Source organism: Pongo pygmaeus, chromosome 23 (genome assembly GCF_028885625.2).
Source record: "Pongo pygmaeus isolate AG05252 chromosome 23, NHGRI_mPonPyg2-v2.0_pri, whole genome shotgun sequence".
Taxonomy (NCBI): domain Eukaryota; kingdom Metazoa; phylum Chordata; class Mammalia; order Primates; family Hominidae; genus Pongo; species Pongo pygmaeus.
Window position 1 is genome coordinate 41,490,485 of NC_085931.1, and position 17,484 is coordinate 41,507,968.

Sequence of the window (17,484 nt, forward strand, 5' to 3'; positions counted from 1 at the left end):
CACTGCCAAGGTCAGCGGGGAAGCTGTCAGGCAGGCCTCACAGACCGTAAGTGCAGCTGCTGCGGAATCCTACGCTGGGAGGTACTCAGCGGTTCTGCTAACGCGCCCACAAGGCAAGCTGAGAGCAGGACCTCACTGCAGTCCCACAGATCCTTCCGGATCTGGCTTTTACCTTCTGGGCTGATTCCAGCAGGAAGTGATATAAATCAGTTGGTGTTTACCAAGTACTTACTACACACCTGACATTACCAAGTCTATAAGGTCTGAGACTATAAAGTTATCACAGAACCCTCAACACATCCCTTTCAAAGAACAGAATTTCTACCGGTAACTGACACATGAGGAAGCAGGTGCAGAGGGAAAGTGCCTGGGTTAGAATGTGAACCAAGGTCAGACAGGCTGTGAAGCCCAGGTCCAGAACCTCTGCGCCTATCTTTTGGCATCCCTGGACCTGGAGGGGTCCTTGGACATCCAGAGAGCCCTGAGTGGCGCCCAGCTCTGTCTCGGTAAATACCCAGGGCTGGCCCAGCCTGCAGCATAGAGTGCTAGGTAGGCCTCCTCCAACCCTAGGAAGGCTCATGGACACGGAATGCAATTGGCACAAAAGTCCAGTCATTTAATAACAAATGCTCCCCCCACCCTCACCCCATCACAGCACCCTGAGAATCATGGGTCCAACTGTGTGGGAGGGGGCTGTGGAAAGCCAGGATGAATGGGGGCAGTAGGTAGGGGGCTGGGTGGGCCCCTGCACCTCATGTCACTGGCTCCTGGGAGCAGAGAATCAGGCTGGGCACAGAGGCCTCTTCTCTGACCAGGCACCAGCAGGACAGCTCCATCCAAGGGAGGTGAGGGCTGCCCACTGGCCCAGCCAGAGAGCATGAGGGGTCAGGGCTGGCTGGAGAAAGGAGGAGGAGAAGAGAAGCGACTCTGGTCCATCACACTTAGGTCCTCTGGCCTGCCTCTGCCACGTCCAGCTGCTAGGGGCTGGCCTCAGCCCCGTGAGGGGCCACAGGCACTCACTCTGGCCTTGCCTTCTTGGCCTTCTTCTCAGACCTCACCGCCTCATCGTGGGCTTTCCGCTTCTCCGCCAGCTTGTTGGCCTGTGAGGGGGAAGGCGAAGGTCAGGCTGAGGTGTGTGTAGAAGGGAGGGTGCGGGGCACAGAACTCAAAGCTATATCCCTTAAAAGCAGAGCTTCCAGAAAAGGTCACAAATTCCCACAGGAAAAAGATCTACCTGACCCACTTCACGGTGAGAAAACATGCCCTAGCACTGCTTTAACAACATTATTTCATGGGCCCACAAATCTCGAGATAAGAGAATCCTAAACTCCCAGAGCTGGAAGGAGCCTTGGCAACTGCCCCATTTCCCTACACCACCTGGGAAAGCTGGACGCCACTAGAACCTTCACCAGGAGCTGGTGGAAAGGGGTACAACAGGAAGAACCTTCTTTCCGGGGTCATCTGACAATATATTTTTAATTTTTTTAAAGGGACAGGGTCTTTCTCTGTTGCTCAGCCTGGAGCACAGTGGCACGATCATAGCTCACTGCAGCCTCAAACTACTAGGCTCAAACGATCCTCCCACTTCAGCCTCTGGAGTAGCTGGGATTGACTACAGGTGTGCACCACCATGCGCAGCCCCCCTTTTTTTTTTTTTTTTTTTTTTTTTGGTAGAGACAGGGTCTCAATATGTTGCCAACGCTGGTCTTGAACTCCCAGCCTCAAGTGATCCTCCTGTCTTGGTATCCCAAAGTGCTGGGATTACAGCCCTTTGGTGAGCCACCATGCCCAGACCCATTTGACAATAACTATTTCAAAACTGCAGCAATTATGCTTCTAAGAATTTAGCCTGCAGAATCATTCAGAGGCGGGCAGGAATATGCTCAGGGATGTTTTCTGAGAATGACTGAAACTGGAGAACAATCTAATTCTATCACAGGGGAAAGGCCAGGTATTGGATGAGAAGTCCATATTATGGTTAAATGAAAATTATACCTCAGGCTGGGTACAGTGGCTCATGCCTCTAATCCCAACACTTTAGGAGGCCAAGGCAGGTGGATCACTTGAGGTCAGGAGTCCAAGACCAGCCTGGCCAAGACAGTAAAACCCCGTCTCTACTAAAAATACAGAAATTAGCCAGGTGTGGTGGCACACGCCCATAATCCCAGCTACTCGGGAGGCTGAGGCAGGAGGATTGCTTGAACCTGTGAGACACAGGTTGCAGTGAGCAGAGATCGCTCCACTGCACTCCAGCCTGGGTGACAGAGGAAGACTGTCTCAAAAAACAAATTATACCTCAAAACAACCTATAGCATGACCTCCCAAACACAGGTCCTTATGGGCACAAGAGAAACCTGGGGGCTGTTACTACAGGCTGCTCTATTCCAAGGGCAGGGCTGTGAGCCACTTCCGCATCACTCATCACAGGGTTCCGGGATGCATGAGTTTGTATTTTTAATTAGCATATATGGCCTCATGAACAAGAAAATACAAAACAGACAGAAGTTTAACAAAGCCCCCCCCCGCAACCCTCCGCCCCCAGTCCCTGAGTCCGCCGTGAAGGCTCTGTTTGCAGACCCCAGCAGACTCAGGAAGCTGGATGCGGGGTGGGACGGAAGAAACCCTAAGGAAAGCCCAGGCGGGAGATGGCAGTACCAAGATGCCTACCCTGGCCCAGGTCGGGGGCCCCAAAGGCTGGGCTGGGCCAGGCAGGCAACCTCAGGAAAAGGCTAAGAGAGCCTCAGTCTGCCTAGAGGAGAGCCTCAGTCGGCCTAGAAGACGGCCCCAGGCCACATAAGTTCACCTGTGCAGTTGGGTCTGGTGGCCACACCTGGGCCTCAAGTGGGCGGCAGGAACTCACCTCTCGGATTTTTCGCCTCTTGCCAAACATGATTTTCTGGTACAGGTACTTCTCCCGCTTCTTCATCATCATAATGGCCAGGCGCTTGGCCTCACTCTCCTCCTCCTGGGCCATCCGCTGCTTATCCTCCAGCTTCAAGGTGCCTGCCATCACCCTGGGCTTCTGGGGACACAAGGAGGGTGCTTGTGGGGGCAGGTTCCCCTGACCTCCACAGTCCTCTGGCTCCTGACCTTCTAGGCCAGGGCAGGCACCCAGCAGGGCTGCTTCCCAGGCCAAGCCCTGCATTGCAGCTCCCCCTACCTTCCCCTCCATCCTCTGCTCTTCCAGGGCTGCCAGCCGGGCCTCTTCCTCCTTTTCTGAACCAGCCTCTGCATCTTCCTCCTCCTCCTCATTTTCTCCCACTTCATCACCATCACTTTCGTTGTCGTCGTCCTCTTCCTCCTCCTCTTCTGACTCATTCAGGTTTCCTAAAGAAAGCCAATGCCCTCTGAATGCCCTGGGAATCTACTGTCTCTCTGGCAGGGTGGCAACAGGCCCAGGCCCCATCCTCTCTGACCCTGCCGTCTTTAGCCATGGGCAGTTCAGGGCTGTCCCAATTGTGGCCCTCTCTTGCATCTCCCCACAGCCCAGCTGCCATCAGAGGAAATTCCAAGACCCCCAGTCCTGAGCTCTGTCTCCAATGTAAACTCTGATGACAACGCAGCACGTTCTTCTGCTCAGTCATCCTGAACGTCAAATAACACCTGACCCCAGGAGGCAGATGTCCCTTCTCCTAAGCCTTACTCCACAGGTGACTTCAAAGGGCTTTCTGCTCCTACTGCCTGTTCCCTGGAGCTTTCCACCTTGGCAGCTAAGGGAAACAGCCAGCGTGGGCCCAGGGGTCAAGGCCAGCCCAGTCCCATCCTGCTCACCTGGGTCCTCTCCCCGCTGCAGAGCCAGCAGCTTCAGCTTCTCAGGTGGAACGTAATCTCCTTCCTTCTCGGTCACAAAGGGTGAAAGGTGTGGGGGCAGCTGCACCCCAGGGAAGTACTCTGCCACGGGGAGGAGGAGCCTGGCGTTCACCGAGTCAAACACCCACTGGGGCTGCACGTAGCACCTGGCGCAGAGTGGCAGGCAAAAACGAGTCACGGAGGGCAACTCAGTCCGCTGCATCGCAGGGCCTTTGAGACGGGACACCCAGAAATCCTGACGAGGACCCTGGGGGCCTACCTGCCAATGACTGAGGTCTGCTGCCCAGGCCGGTCGACAATCTGGTGGGTGATGCGGGAGTCTGTGACGTCATAGGTGGCCCCGATGCACAAAGATTTGTCCCAGGACACTTCCCCCCCAAAACTCCTACAGGGACAGGGAGAGCCCACGCGGGTACACAGACATGAGCTGCCTGTCCTGGGACTCAGCTCCCTGGGACCTGCTGGCCACCCAGCCCATAAACTCACCCTCTTAGGACACAATTACCCCCTCCTCACCCCAGGATCCTTCAATCCTGGCTCAGCAGAGATCTGCCCACTGCCCATCCTTCTGTGCTAAGCTAGTAATAAAATGACGGTAGTCCCGCCCTCTGCTGAGCACTTCCTATGTGCTCAGTGCGGTGCCGAGCACTTTCCACACGCTGTTTCATAAGAAGTGGAAACTGACACCATCCCAATGTTACCGATGGGCACCAGGGCAGGACCCAGACCAGAACATGGCTGAACCAATGCTGTCAGCGGGCCCTTGAGCCTCCCTACCTGATGATGAAGGCCAGGGCCTCACGGGGCACCTCTCGGTTCAGGAAGAACTTCAGGCCCTCAAAAAGCTTCTTGTGATTCTCCTGCGCCTCCAGCTCCTTCCTGCGGTCTTCCTCCTGCGCTGACATCTCCTGTTGAGAAAGGGGCCAGGCCTCGCACCACCAGGGCTGCCCACCCCCAGCGGAGGGCCAGGGCTGGAGATAACGCCCACTCCAGCTTCCTTCTAGATCCTGGATCCTGCCTTCAAGGGAAACTCCAAGGCCCCACCCCTGAGCTCTGTTGCCTCCCATGTAAACTCTGATGACAATTCAGCCCATTCTTCTGCTCAGTTGCTTTGACCGTCAAATAACACCTAATTATAGGATGCAAATGTCCCTAAGCTGGGAAACCCCCCACACGACCCCTCCCAGCCCTCCTGCCAGAAGGCAGTGCAGTGCTCACCCCATCGGTGGGAAACTCATCCACCTCGGCCTCCTCCTCTGTGGCAGGCACCACCACGCGGGCCAGGCTGGCACTGAGGGCCGCCAGTTTCTACAGGAGAGAAGGGGGCTGCTTGCAGTGGGGGACCTCATGTGGGCATGTGGCCAGGGTGGGGAGGGGCAGCAGTGACAGTCCTGGGCATCAGCAGGTGTGGGTTCCAAGGGAAGGCTGAGACCACCCACCTAGCCATAACCACTCCCACCCTGAACCAGACCCCCAGAGGTATTGGGGACAGAGACCACTCCCTTGGGAGATGTGGCGTGATGCTCCTGGAGCCTCTCACCTCCATAGAGCTCTCGGAGTCCAATGCGTAGATGCCCTCACTGGCCTTTGCCTCTGCTTGGGCCTGACCCTCGAGCTAGTAGGCAAGAGGAAGGTCAGGAGGCAGAGGACAGCCACAGCCCCTCGCCTCTGTGTGGACAGAGAAGGGCTGTGGCCCCTGCACCACGAGCAGAAGGCACTGGGCTGGGGTCCTACCTTCGGGGGGTAATGGAGGTTGAGCAACTGGTAAAGGCGGAAGTTGACAAAGCCCAGCAGCGTGGTGTAGAACTCGGTGAAGGTGGCCATGACCCTGTAGTCCACGTCTGTCGGGTGCTGGGGAACAAAAGAGATGCATGAGCAATGTGGGTGCAGGGATGAGAGCAAAGGAGGGATAGACAACCCACAGAGTGGAGGGCATCTGACCTACCCGAGGACCCCAAGCTCCTCAAGAAGGCCCTGCCCTTAAGGCGCTGCCCTAGGGAAGGGGTGGCATGGATCTTCCCATCGGGGGCGTTCCGGCCACAAGTGTTCCCAGCCACAAGTGAGGCTCTGGATAGGGGTCCCAAGGGTTAGACGCATCCTGAAGTCAGTGCCAGACCCCCATAAAAGAGTGAGAAAAGGGACCCTGGTCCCCGCTGCTCCCAAGACTGGCTGGCCCTCCCCTCCCTGCGCCGGCTCTCCCACTTCCTTCAGGTCTAGCTCAGACTCGGAGAGACCACTTTCCGACCTGGTCGGAGCTCCTGCCTTCTGCATCATCTAGCCTACAATCTTTGCTGCATGTCTGCTGCTGGGCTAGCGTGTGAGCACCAGAGGGCGGTGCTCCCAGAGCTGTCCCTAGCCCAGGGGGGCTGGCAAAACCTTGGCTGACCAAGGTTCCTTGGGAAGGCCAGGCCCAGCGGGGGCAGGGGACGCATGGGGCTCAGGCTGCCCATTGAGTCCCACCTCTGAACCTCCGGATGGACACTCAGAATTGAGTGACCCCCTCCTTGGGCCCAAGCCAGGTCCAGAGGCATGACCCGAGGGGCCAGGTTAGGCTGGCAGCTGGCCTGGCTCAGCCCCCAGGGAGCTCTTGGGAAATGGCCAGCAGACAAACTACTTACTGCTCAGGGCAAAGGCACAGAGCTGTCATCCCAGCAGCAGCGGACACAGAAGGCTCATCTTTGCCCTGGAGCAGTTAATAGGGTAAAACAGGGCAAAGAACTGAGGCCCAGACAGAATCACCACAACTCTTGAGCGGTTCTGCCCCCTAAAACCATGGAGGCCGAGCCAGCCCAACTGGCCCCCAGGATGCGGCAGGATGTTCCAAGCAACGTGAAAATCACTAGTGATCACCATGGGTGCCGGGTGTGCCCATGACTCTCAGCTGTTCTGCTATTCTGCTGCCAGACAGTGACCTGTGCTGTGAGAGCACACAGGGCCAAGAGAAGCCCTGCCTGTCCCCCGACTCACATCTCCATCCTTCCATGAGAATCTGTGAGGGCCCCTGACAGGCACATCTGGGGACCAACCCCATTTCCCACAGCCCAGCACTGAGCAGGGAGACCCCGCCCCTACAACCAGCCTGAGTTCCACAGCTATGAACCCAACCCTGGCTGCTCACAGGAAGGGCACAACTGGGCTCTGCTACAACCTAGTGCCAGTCCTCCCCATCTGCTGAGAGGAAGCAACGGCAGTGAACTGGCCGGGGAGGAAAGGGGGAATGGGTGGCTGGCTCCCTTCCCCCAGGGCCAGCTGTGTGGAGGCCGGCCCGCCACAGGGCCCTATTCACCACCAGGGAGGACACACAAAGACCAGTCTGAGCAGCATGGGGGCAGGACATCAGAGAGAAGGAAGGACCAAGAGGAAGGCAGGAAGGAAGGAGGAGGAGAGGAGGGCTGGGGAGGGGAAGAAGGAAGGGCCACCCACACGTGCCCCAGGGGGAGTGGGAACAGGGACTGCTGAGGGCCAAGCCCGCCTCTCACTCGCAAACAGGCCACAGCCTCACCACCAGACAGCCAGTCAGGGTAGGTTCCAGCCCTTGCAACCCCACCCACAAGGGATCATAAGTAACAGCCCAGGGCACCTAGAACCCCAGCTCCCCCTGGAGCCCCTGATAATCTGGGCAGCAGAGCCACTGTGCTAACTGGACCGGCAGTGGCTGCTCTCCACTGAAGGCGCCAGTTCCCACTCAATGATCAACCAAGGTGGGCTAAATGCAGGCCACCAGCACAGGGAGGCAGGAGAGCCTGGCCCACCTGGGGGGCACTAGAAGCTCCATGAGGGGGCAAAACCAGGGTTTCTCTCAGTGGATCCCTGCCAACAATTCCCAGGATTTCAAAGAGATAAAGAAAAAGGCTGGGCTCTGTGGCTCACGCCTATAATCCTAGCACTTTGGGAGGCTGAGATTGGAGGACTGCTTGAGCTCAGGAGTTCCAGACCAGTCTGGGTAATAGAGTGAGACCCTATCTCTATTTTAAAAGAAAAAGAAAACAATATATATAGGAAACAGTGCCGCATGCTAAGTGCTTCTCCTGTGCTCACCGTTCCCCTTCTCTCCCCGTCCTCGAGTCCTGTGGGGCAGACAGGCAGGAAGGGGGAAGCAGAGAAGGGAGGCAAGGCCACTTGGCCAAGGTCTGGCAGCTATCGGCAGCAAAGCAGGGACGAGGAGCCCAGTAGGTTCAAGGGCAGGGCTCTGCCACTGTCCCCGTGGTGGCACCACATGGTGCTGGGCATGCAGGCTGGGTATGGCCCCGATAGCTGTTCTCACTGTTCATTCGGCCCTAAAAGGCCAGAACCAGAGCCAGGCACTGTTAAGGGTGTAGAAACGTTAACTGAGGCACAGAGAGGTGAAAGGAACACGTCCAAGGGCACGCAGCTGGCAGGTGCTGCCACAGGGCTAGCTTAGGCTCCCGCTCTTGATGAGGATGCCGTGTGGCACATTCTCCGCCTTATTCTGCCCCGCCTCACCCCTCGTCAACAGTTGGGAACCCAGCACTTGCTAGACTCCATGGACAGCAAAGTCCCCCTTCCTCCACATCTGTATCTGTCTAGGAGGCAGCACAAGCCCGTCCCCTCCCGACAGGCACACTCACGTCATGGGAGAAGGCATAGGGAGTGATCCAGACGATGGGCTGCCCCAGTACCTCGGCCTGGTAGTAAACGCCTTTGATGGACAGGAAGACCTGGGGGAGAGGAGGAGACATCTAGGTGAAGACTATGGGGTGGCAGGGGAGGGGGCAGGGTGGGGTGCCCGTCGGGCGGTCCCAGGCTCACCTTGCGCAGGGCACGGGCAGCGATAATGTAGTGCATGAACTCCACAGTGAGCCGGCGGCACAGCTGAATGGTCTGCACATGGCACTTGCCAGTCCGTGGGAAGGTGGAAAAGAGGAAGCACATAGAGAGGGCATCGTCTAGGTCCCGCAGGGCATCGATGAACGTGGGGTACCTGCGTGGCCAGTGAGGCAGCACATGGGGCCTGTTCAGCCTGGGTGCCAAGGGGGACCCTGATCTCCTTATCCCACCCCAGATGCCCCGTTCCTCAAGCCAGGCCTCACCACTGCCACCTCCTGACCTGGCAGGACCAGCTTCCCCACAGCTGACCACAGCCGCTAGGAGGAACCACTTAACCAGGATGCACCCACTAGGCTCTGAGGACCAGAGAAGTCCCGATGGGGGTCCTCAAGACACCCACTGCTCACCAAAGACCCAACCCTGACCCACGTACGGATTTTGTGGTGCATGAAGGTAGATGGAGTCATGGGCTCTATGACTCTCTTTGAAGGTGGAAGCTTTAGTGCACAGACACTCTATAGGGAGGTCCAAAATGGAAAATGGGAAACCGAAGCTGCCCTGGTAGAGCAGGGAGCGGGATAGGGGCTGCTTCCCCTCAGCAGCACTTATGTCTGGGCCTGGCTACAGGTCGCCAGCGTAGGTTATGTCTTCCATGCCTCTCATCCCTTGGACATGTCTAGTTGCCAGATCCAATGAGACCCAGGGAATTGGGTCCAGGAAGAGCCAGAGCAGAATGTGTTTCGGGGAATCCTCTGGTAAATGACGAAGCCAACAAGGATGAGCCACCCTGGGCACTGTGTGGCTGCCCTGTTGAGGGACAGAGGCGTGGGTCACAGAGAAGACACGGTACCACAAGTAACGACACCTGGATTCCAGCCCCGGTCTCAGCTGTCACCCAGACTCTTCATTTACAACTGGGCTCTTGCAGCTCCCTAGAAACGCCTTGAGCCCAAGAGGACAGACAGAGCTTCAACCCTCTCTCCCGCAGCCAGAGCAGCTGCCAGAGACGCTGGCATCCAAACTGCCTTCCAGGAAGCTACCTTTTCAAAAATGATTTTTGTTACTTTTTCTATTTTCTTTTTTCCAAATGCCCAGTCTTCAAGGAGAAGCAGCTTCTTTTTGAAGAATGGGTTCTGGTCAGGGGTTGGGGGGGAGTGGGGGCAAGGGGTTTAAAAAAAAAAAAAAGAAGAAAGAATGGGTTCTGCTATTTCAAAAAAGACTCCAAAATCCACGAGACCAGACATGGCCAAGGTCCTTCCAGCCCCAGATGGCATCACTCACTGCTACAAGTCAGAAGTCTGCCAGGTCTTCAAACCCATGCCGAGATGGAAGAAAGGCCTGCAGAGGCCTCTGATGAGGCAGCAGGACAACTGTCTGGTTTCTTGGTGCAGAGGTGGCAGCCTCAATTGGCCCCCTCTGGTGCCTTGTAGTTTCCTGACTCTCCACCTCACAGACAAAACCAAGAACCCAGGCTTTCTGTAGAAACAGCACCAGCATTTCTGGGCCAACTGCTTTTCTTTCTTAAGCTCTGGCTCTAGCTAAGGAGCTGGGGATGGTGTAGTATGAGATCACCACAACCACATCACCACACTTGGTGTGTGTATGAATCCAGGCACTTGCTTTTCGTGTGTGGCTTTTTTTCATTTATTTCACCTAACACTGTGTGCCACAGGCAGGACAGGAACTACCATCATCTCTTATGGAGATGGGGACCTGCTCGGGGTAGGAAATACCCTCTGGCCACCCAGCTCACATGCCACACAGCTGGGATGCGAACACCAGCTGTCTAGCTCCTAGGCCAGGGCACTTCCTGTGACAGCCCACAGCCAGGTTGGATGAAGCCAACCCAAGCCGTCCTAGAGCTGTGTTCCTGGGCCATCAGCCTCCAAAGATGACAGACATTTACCAGCCCAGGGCTTCTGAACTTTACCACTACTGACATTCTGGGTCAGACTATTCTATGTTGTGGGGGACTACTATGGCGTATTTAGCAGCATCACTGGCCTCTCTCCACTCGACACCAATAGCACGTCCATCCAAGTCATGAGAACCAAGAGTCTCCAGACATTGCCAAATGTCCACTGGAAAAGCAAGATAACCCCTGATTAAGAACTGCTGATTTAGGCTGAGTGCGGTGACTCACACCTGTAATCCCAGCACTTTGAGAGACCAAGGTGGGTAGATCATGTGAGGTCAGCCTGGCCAACATGGTGAAACCCAATCTCTACTAAAAATACAAAAATTAGCCAGGCGTGGTGGTGGTGCCTGTAATCGCAATTACTCAGGAGGCTGAGGCAGGAGAATTGTTTGAACCTGGGAGGTGGAGGTTGCAGTGAACTGAGTCTGAGAAGGCTGGGTAAGGAACAGTTCAGACCAGAGGTGTCTAGCCATGCTTCCCAGGTCTCACCAGGTACCCGCCGTGACTCCACGGAGCCCTGGGGCTCTCCCACCACAGGGCCTTTGCACTTGCCACAGCCTCTGCTTGGATTGTGCTTCCACGGGCTGGCTCAAACGTCTCCCTTCAGAGACCCCTCTGACAAGCCTGTAACTACAAACCTCGTAATCATTATAGTAATTTGCTAGCTTGGTTTTTGGTCTGTGTCCTTGAAAAAGTTGCAAGCTCTTTGAGCAGGGTCTTGGTCTTGTTCCCTACTGTATCCCTGGTGCTAGGGCAGAGACCAGCAGTAAATAAAGAAACAGCAGTGTCCTAAGGAAAGCCCGGCTCACCGTTCCTTGATGATGTGGTCAAGTTTGTAGTTGGGCTTATTGTCCTTTAAACGCTCTACAGTGTTCCATTCACTCTTCCCATAAGCCTTCCGGAGCTTCCGGACAAACACCTGGAAGAAAGAAAATACCTCAATGCTGAGGCTCAGGGCTCCTGGACAACTTCTTCCATGGAAGATGGAAACACAGGGCAGAAGGACTCTCATGCCTCCTGAAGCTGGCCACGGCTATGTGCCTGTGTCACTGACCTCTCTGCCCAGGATGTGCAAAAGAGCCAACTCCAAGGAGCACCAAGCCTGGTGTGTTAACCAGCAGAGCTAGACCAGGCATCCTTTTTGACAATGCAGATGTCCCAACTCCACATGTTTACATGGGAGGATGGCACAGCAAAGCAGCTCCATTTTTCAACTGAGAACAGAAGCCAAGTGACCTGCCACTGACAGGATGAAAAAGGCTGGCCTCCGTTCCCAACACCAGACTATATCGGCATGAAACAAGCTGTGGGTCTATGTGTGACACTGAGACACCCAGAAAAATGCAACGGAGGCCTGTTTTGGGGCCAGGTCCTCCAAACTAACAGACCTCTTCCCTCCAAGTACTTCTGTTGAGGCTCACCCTGCCTCTGTAGAGGCTTACTCGGAGAGGGAAGGCAATCTGCCCAAGGTCACAGTTAGTTAGTGGGTCACAGAGCTGCGATGAGAACCTGACAGACCCTAGAGCCCAGACCTCACCTTGTATTCCCGGAACTTGTTGACGATGGGTTCGTGGAGGAGAAACCTGATGTCTTTGATAAGGTAAAACGTTCGGGCTGCTGTAGAACCCTTGTTAACCTTCTTCTTGTGTTTGGGTTCATGGGGATAAATGCCCTTCAGAATGCACAGCCGCCTGAAAGACAGAGGCCATCTGTTATGTCAGTTATGTGGGTAAAGGTGGGGAGCACTGGCCACAGCTGGGCCTGGAAAACAACAGTAAATGGGGAACATGGGGTCCCTGCCCTTAGAGACCTCACATCCTAGTACATGAGTCTGACAATCACAATCATAAAACAAAAACGCAGACTTAAGGGTCTCTAGGGGAGTTGAGAAAGGCCTTGTTGAGATAGCAACATTTCAGCCACAAAAAGGAGAGAAGCATCCTAACAAGAGAGACAAAGTCCAGAAGGCTGGAAAGGGCTGGTGTGTTTGAAGGAATAAAAGTGGACCAGGTGGCCAGGCGTGATGGCTCACATCTGTAATCCCAGCACTTTGGAAGGCTGAGGCAGGCGGATCACCTGAGGTCATGAATTGGAGACCAGCCTGGCCAACATGGTAAAAGCCGGTCTCTACTAAAAAAAAATACAAACATTAGCCAGGCATGGTCACCAGCGCCTGTAATCCTAGCTACTCGGGAGGCTGAGGCAGGAGAATCACTTGAACCTGGGAGGTGGAGGTTGCAGTGAGCTGAGATCACGCCAGTGCACTCCAGCCTGGCCAACAGAGTGAGACTCTGCCTCCGTGAAAAAAAAAAAAAAAGTGGGCCAGGTGAGCCACAGAGGCCAGGGACCGCCAGAGGGCAGGGCCCACAGGCCACAGTGAAGTCTGATTTTGACTCTGTGAGGAATGAGAACCCCTAGTTGCAGGATCAGGGGTCTCTTCTACCAGATGGGAGGGGATGGATGGCAGGGACCCAGCCCAGTCCAGCTAGCCCATCCTGACGATCCAGTTCAGTTCTCCTCCATTTTCCCTTGGACCACACCTAGCAAACACAACTCACTAAAGCAAGGGCAGGTGAGAAAGAGAAGGAATACCAGAATCCCAGAATGGGTATGGCAACTCAGGTAAGACAGGGAGGCAGCTGAGTTTTCAATGTGCAATTCACTGCCCAGGCTTCCCACGGTCCCTCTATATTCACCTAAAGTCAGCCAAGCTCAGCTGGAGCTTCTTCCGGGCTTTGTTCCGGGTGATGTAGTTGGTGGCTGAGCCTCGTTCATACTGGGAGAGGAAAAAAACAATTCTCCATTAGCAATGATTGTAGTGACTGACATCAAACTCTGGGCATGCCTAGTTCCAGAGGCAACTATCACTCTGGATAAGAGGCTGAGATGAATCTAGGAGAGGAAACACTGTAGGGAAGGAGCCGACCTGCCTGGATGAGCTCTCCTGTACCGTCCTGGTGGCTATCAGCATAGGGAACACATACATCTGCATGATGCTGAGGGCTGCGAGGCTGCTACGGATAGGGTGCTGTGCCAAGTGCTTAGCACTAGCTCTAAATGTTGGCCATTACAATTAGTGATTTTCACACATTTCATTTAATTCCCATAACCCTGTGATGTAGGTGCTGTCAGAACCTCCATTTCACAAAGGAGAAAACGGGCTCGTAAAATAACCCGTGCAACTCTTAAAAAGCACACAGCTTTTTAAGAGTTGGGGCTGGGATTCAAAACTCAGGTCTGAGTCCAGTACCTGAATGCCTAATAGCTAAGCCAGTGTTCCTAATCTTTTCTCCTTCTTTTCTTCCTCATTATAACCTCTTCACCACTACCAGGAGACTTATTAGACACCCCCTTCCTCCCTCACCCATCACCCTTCCTTCCCTACGCCCCATAAAATGTTAATACCAGAGATATACTGCAGGTCTGTTTATGTAATGTGGTCCTTGGGGAGCCACAACCATTCTAATAGCTAAGATACTGCCCCTCGACCAATTTTGTTCCCTTGAGGGTGGTATTACCCTGGCTGAAAAAGCATGCTCTAAGCCACACAGCTTCTCCCCTTCCTCATTCATTCAACAGACAATAACAGGTCCTCTATTATGGTCAAAGCACTAAGCTAGATGCTATGAAGGCAATAAAGACAAAAAGCCTGGTCTCTACCTGCCCCTAAGAAGCGTACTGTCTTGTGTAACCATCTGGATGCCTGTGGTGCTAAGATGCTGCCTCACACCCACATTTCTGTATCCCTCACACTTCTGTATCCCTCGATAGAGACAATCAGTGTACTGTAACAAATACCCTGCAAGCTAACAAGCATGTCCTTTCCAAACAAGATCTTCCTCCGGACTAAGACAGCAGGGGCCTCTTTGGCTAGGTTCAGCTCTAAAGAGACAAACCTGTTAGTCTCCCACAGGTACGTTTACTAATAACATCACAGTCATGAAACATACCCTTCATTCATTCTTTGCTTTAGACATTAATTGTCTATTGGGTATTAGGCCCATGCTAAGTCCTGGAGGTATAAAGATGAGTTTCAGACTGCCTTAAGAAGTTGAGTTTTCATTTATAGCGTTTTCCATTACCTTATGCCACACTTATCTCTGTCACCATGCTTATCCTTATAAATGTTAAGGGAATAAATAGTTCTCAATGGGGTACTCCCTGGGTATGTGCTGGGGGGAGGAGAGTTCAGCAATGTTTGGAGACATTTTTGGTTGCTGGGTGCTACTGGCATCCAGTAGGTAAAGGATCAGGGATGTTGCCAAATATCCTACTACACAGAAGACAATCCTTCCCACAACAAACAATCATCTTTGTTGATTCTGGCTCTGAAACCCAGCTCTTAAAAACTGTAACGATTTTGTTACATATCTACATCTGCAACTCAAGGGCAGGTTTTCCATCTTGTATCTTTGCAGTTCCGATGGCTAGCACTGGATACTCAATGCAGTGTGTTGGGTTAAAAGCACTGGCAATAGAAACTTTCACTCTGAAAGAAACACTTAAGCCAACTATATATTCCTCATTCCCATTCCCTTCCCAGTCTTTTCATGTCACTGGGCCGATTCTCCATACAGCCACAAGAACTTCCTGAAAAACTCTAATCGTGTTACTCCTCCTTTGATTCCTACTGCATGTAGAATAAAATCCAAGCTCTACACTATTCCTACTGCACTTAGAATAAAATCCAAGCTTACAGGCCTTGCACGATACAGTACGTGTCCGACCCTAATCTTATCAGATGCCATTCTTTTCTTGGTTTACATCCGAGTCATCCTGATGTCCTTCCAACTCCTCACACACAGCAAGCCTTCTCTGCCTACTGATCTTGGCACTTGGTTTCCCTTGTCAGGCCTGCTCGCTAAGCACTCCCATGCCCCAGAACCCATCCAAGACGTTCTGATCTTTCCCATTTCAGCCGAAATGTTATGCCTCGAAAAGAACTTCCAAGACAACACTAACCAACTAATGTAACGGTGCAGTAACGGTGAACTCTACGTAATGTTTATCACTCTTTCGGTAAATAGTGGTCCCACGGCTCGGCCTGCTTTTGGAATGAAGCTACGCTTGGTAAGTTCAACTCTCTTTCACAGCCCTCTCCACAGAAAGAACTCTGGAGTTCGTTCTCGGATTTCACTAAACGAGTACTGCCATCCTTGTCCATTCTCGGACCCCTTCTCGCAGCTGACTACGGTCGCGTTGATCCCGTCTTTCCAGTCTCCACGAGAGACGGAGCACGGGAAAAGAGTCGACCCCATGCTCTGCCGCCCCCGCACCCCACCTCTCGGGAATCCCCACCGTCTTTCCCAATCACCTTCTTCTTCTCAAGGCCTCCCATCGCTGCACGTTGAGGAGCCGACTATGGCCGCGCGTACAGACAGCTCCACTTCCTGCCGCACGTGCCCTGCCAAGGACCCCGAGGACCCTCCCCACCCCACGCTGTCGGTTTGAGCGGGCTGCCCAATGAGATGCCTGTACAAGTCCAGGGAAAGATGGGGATTTCCTCCTCGAGATTTAAAACTACAGTCTGAAAAAAATCACTGAGACCACTCTTTCCAGATCTTTCCCGTTCACAATGGTTACAAACACTTTAAGTGTTAAAACAAACGTGGATATACAGGCTTTTCTGTAATCACCCTGATGACGATTCATTGACTGTGAGCCTCGTTGCATGTTGGGACGCAGAGGGGCGGAAGGCTTAGAGACAGCGCGGTGCCTTCTGGGATGCAGAGGGGCGCCACACTCCGTGGTGCGTGATAGGATTGCGTTGTCAAGGTAACAGTTGCTGAGCGTCGTCAGAATTTGGCTGCCGCTGCTGAAAAGCGGTTCCCGAGGGGCAGGGTGAGACTGCGCTGAGTTCCCACCGCTTTCGGGTTCTCTTTGGTTCATTCGCTGTTATGCGGATAAAATAGAAGAAAGGAAGACATTTTTCCTCGCGGAGGTATAGAGACGCGAGAGGCCACTTTTATTTTCTGAGCCTTAGTGGTGGACTCGTGGTATATTTAAAATGTACATTCAAGGCTGGGAGCGGTGGCGCACGCCTGTAATCCCAGCACTTTGGGAGGCCAAGACAGGCGGATCATCTGGGGTCAGGAGTTCGAGACCAGCGTGACCAACATGGTGAAACCCCGTCTCTACTAAAAATAGAAAAATTAGCTGGCCATGGTGGCACACGCCTGTAATCCCAGCTACTCGGGAGGCTGAGGCAGGAGAATCGCTTGAACCCGGGAGGCAGAGGTTGCAGTGAGCCGAGATCTTGCCACTGCACTCCAGCCTGGGCGACAGAACGAGACTCCATCTCAAAAATAAATAAATTAATTAAATAAAATGTACATTCAACAAATTCGAGCTTTTAATTTGTACACATACATTCTATAAGTGTTCCTCAAATAATAATTCCAAGATTTATACAAATAGTCACATCACCTTGAGATGGTGCAGTCTGGAAGTAGTTGCAATTTTAAGAGTTTTTTTTTTTTTTAACGTTTCTCCCTTTTTCCAAATTCCAAATTTCATTTGGAGATGATCTCAAAAGTTTTAAATTTGAGCTCTTGTGAATGTGACCTGGCCCAAGGACATGGTCTTAGAACTCACACAGAGACAGACGTTAAGCACTGATGAATACTTGTTTTGAACTATGTGACTTGCACTATCTAATTTGAAGCTAAAATTTAAAACACAGCAATTCCACAGTTAAAAATGAAATGAAGCCAGGCACGGTCGCTCACGCCTGTAATCCCAGCACTTTGAGAGGCTGAGGCAGGCGGATCACCTGAGATCAGGAGTTTGAGACCAGCCTGGCCAACATGGCGAAACCCCATCTCTACCAAAAATACAAAAATTAGCCGGGTGTGGTGGGAGGCACCTGTAACCCCAGCTAGTTGCGAGGCTGACGCAGGAGAATCTCTTGAACCCAGGAGGTAGAGGTTGCAGTGAGCCAAGACTGCGCCACTCCACTCTGCACTCAA

General features: G+C 53.4%; 1 protein-coding gene across 1 annotated transcript in view; it reads right to left on the reverse strand.

Annotated features, from left to right (window-relative positions):
- Window positions 1-590: 590 nt before the first annotated feature.
- The window catches only part of PES1 (pescadillo ribosomal biogenesis factor 1), a 32,737-nt gene continuing 15,843 nt past the window's right edge, over window positions 591-17,484 (reverse strand). Inside the window, exons 5-19 of the mRNA XM_054470333.2 lie at window positions 15,831-16,408; window positions 13,213-13,292; window positions 12,054-12,207; window positions 11,326-11,435; window positions 8,581-8,752; window positions 8,400-8,489; window positions 5,545-5,661; window positions 5,351-5,425; window positions 5,029-5,118; window positions 4,588-4,718; window positions 4,070-4,195; window positions 3,772-3,956; window positions 3,161-3,327; window positions 2,861-3,022; window positions 591-1,100 (exon numbers count right to left, since the gene is read on the reverse strand). Of these exons, the coding sequence (XP_054326308.2) occupies window positions 1,017-1,100; window positions 2,861-3,022; window positions 3,161-3,327; window positions 3,772-3,956; window positions 4,070-4,195; window positions 4,588-4,718; window positions 5,029-5,118; window positions 5,351-5,425; window positions 5,545-5,661; window positions 8,400-8,489; window positions 8,581-8,752; window positions 11,326-11,435; window positions 12,054-12,207; window positions 13,213-13,292; window positions 15,831-15,854 (1,767 nt within the window). The 5' untranslated portion in view covers window positions 15,855-16,408 and the 3' untranslated portion in view covers window positions 591-1,016. The remainder of the gene's footprint in view (window positions 1,101-2,860; window positions 3,023-3,160; window positions 3,328-3,771; window positions 3,957-4,069; window positions 4,196-4,587; window positions 4,719-5,028; window positions 5,119-5,350; window positions 5,426-5,544; window positions 5,662-8,399; window positions 8,490-8,580; window positions 8,753-11,325; window positions 11,436-12,053; window positions 12,208-13,212; window positions 13,293-15,830; window positions 16,409-17,484) is intronic.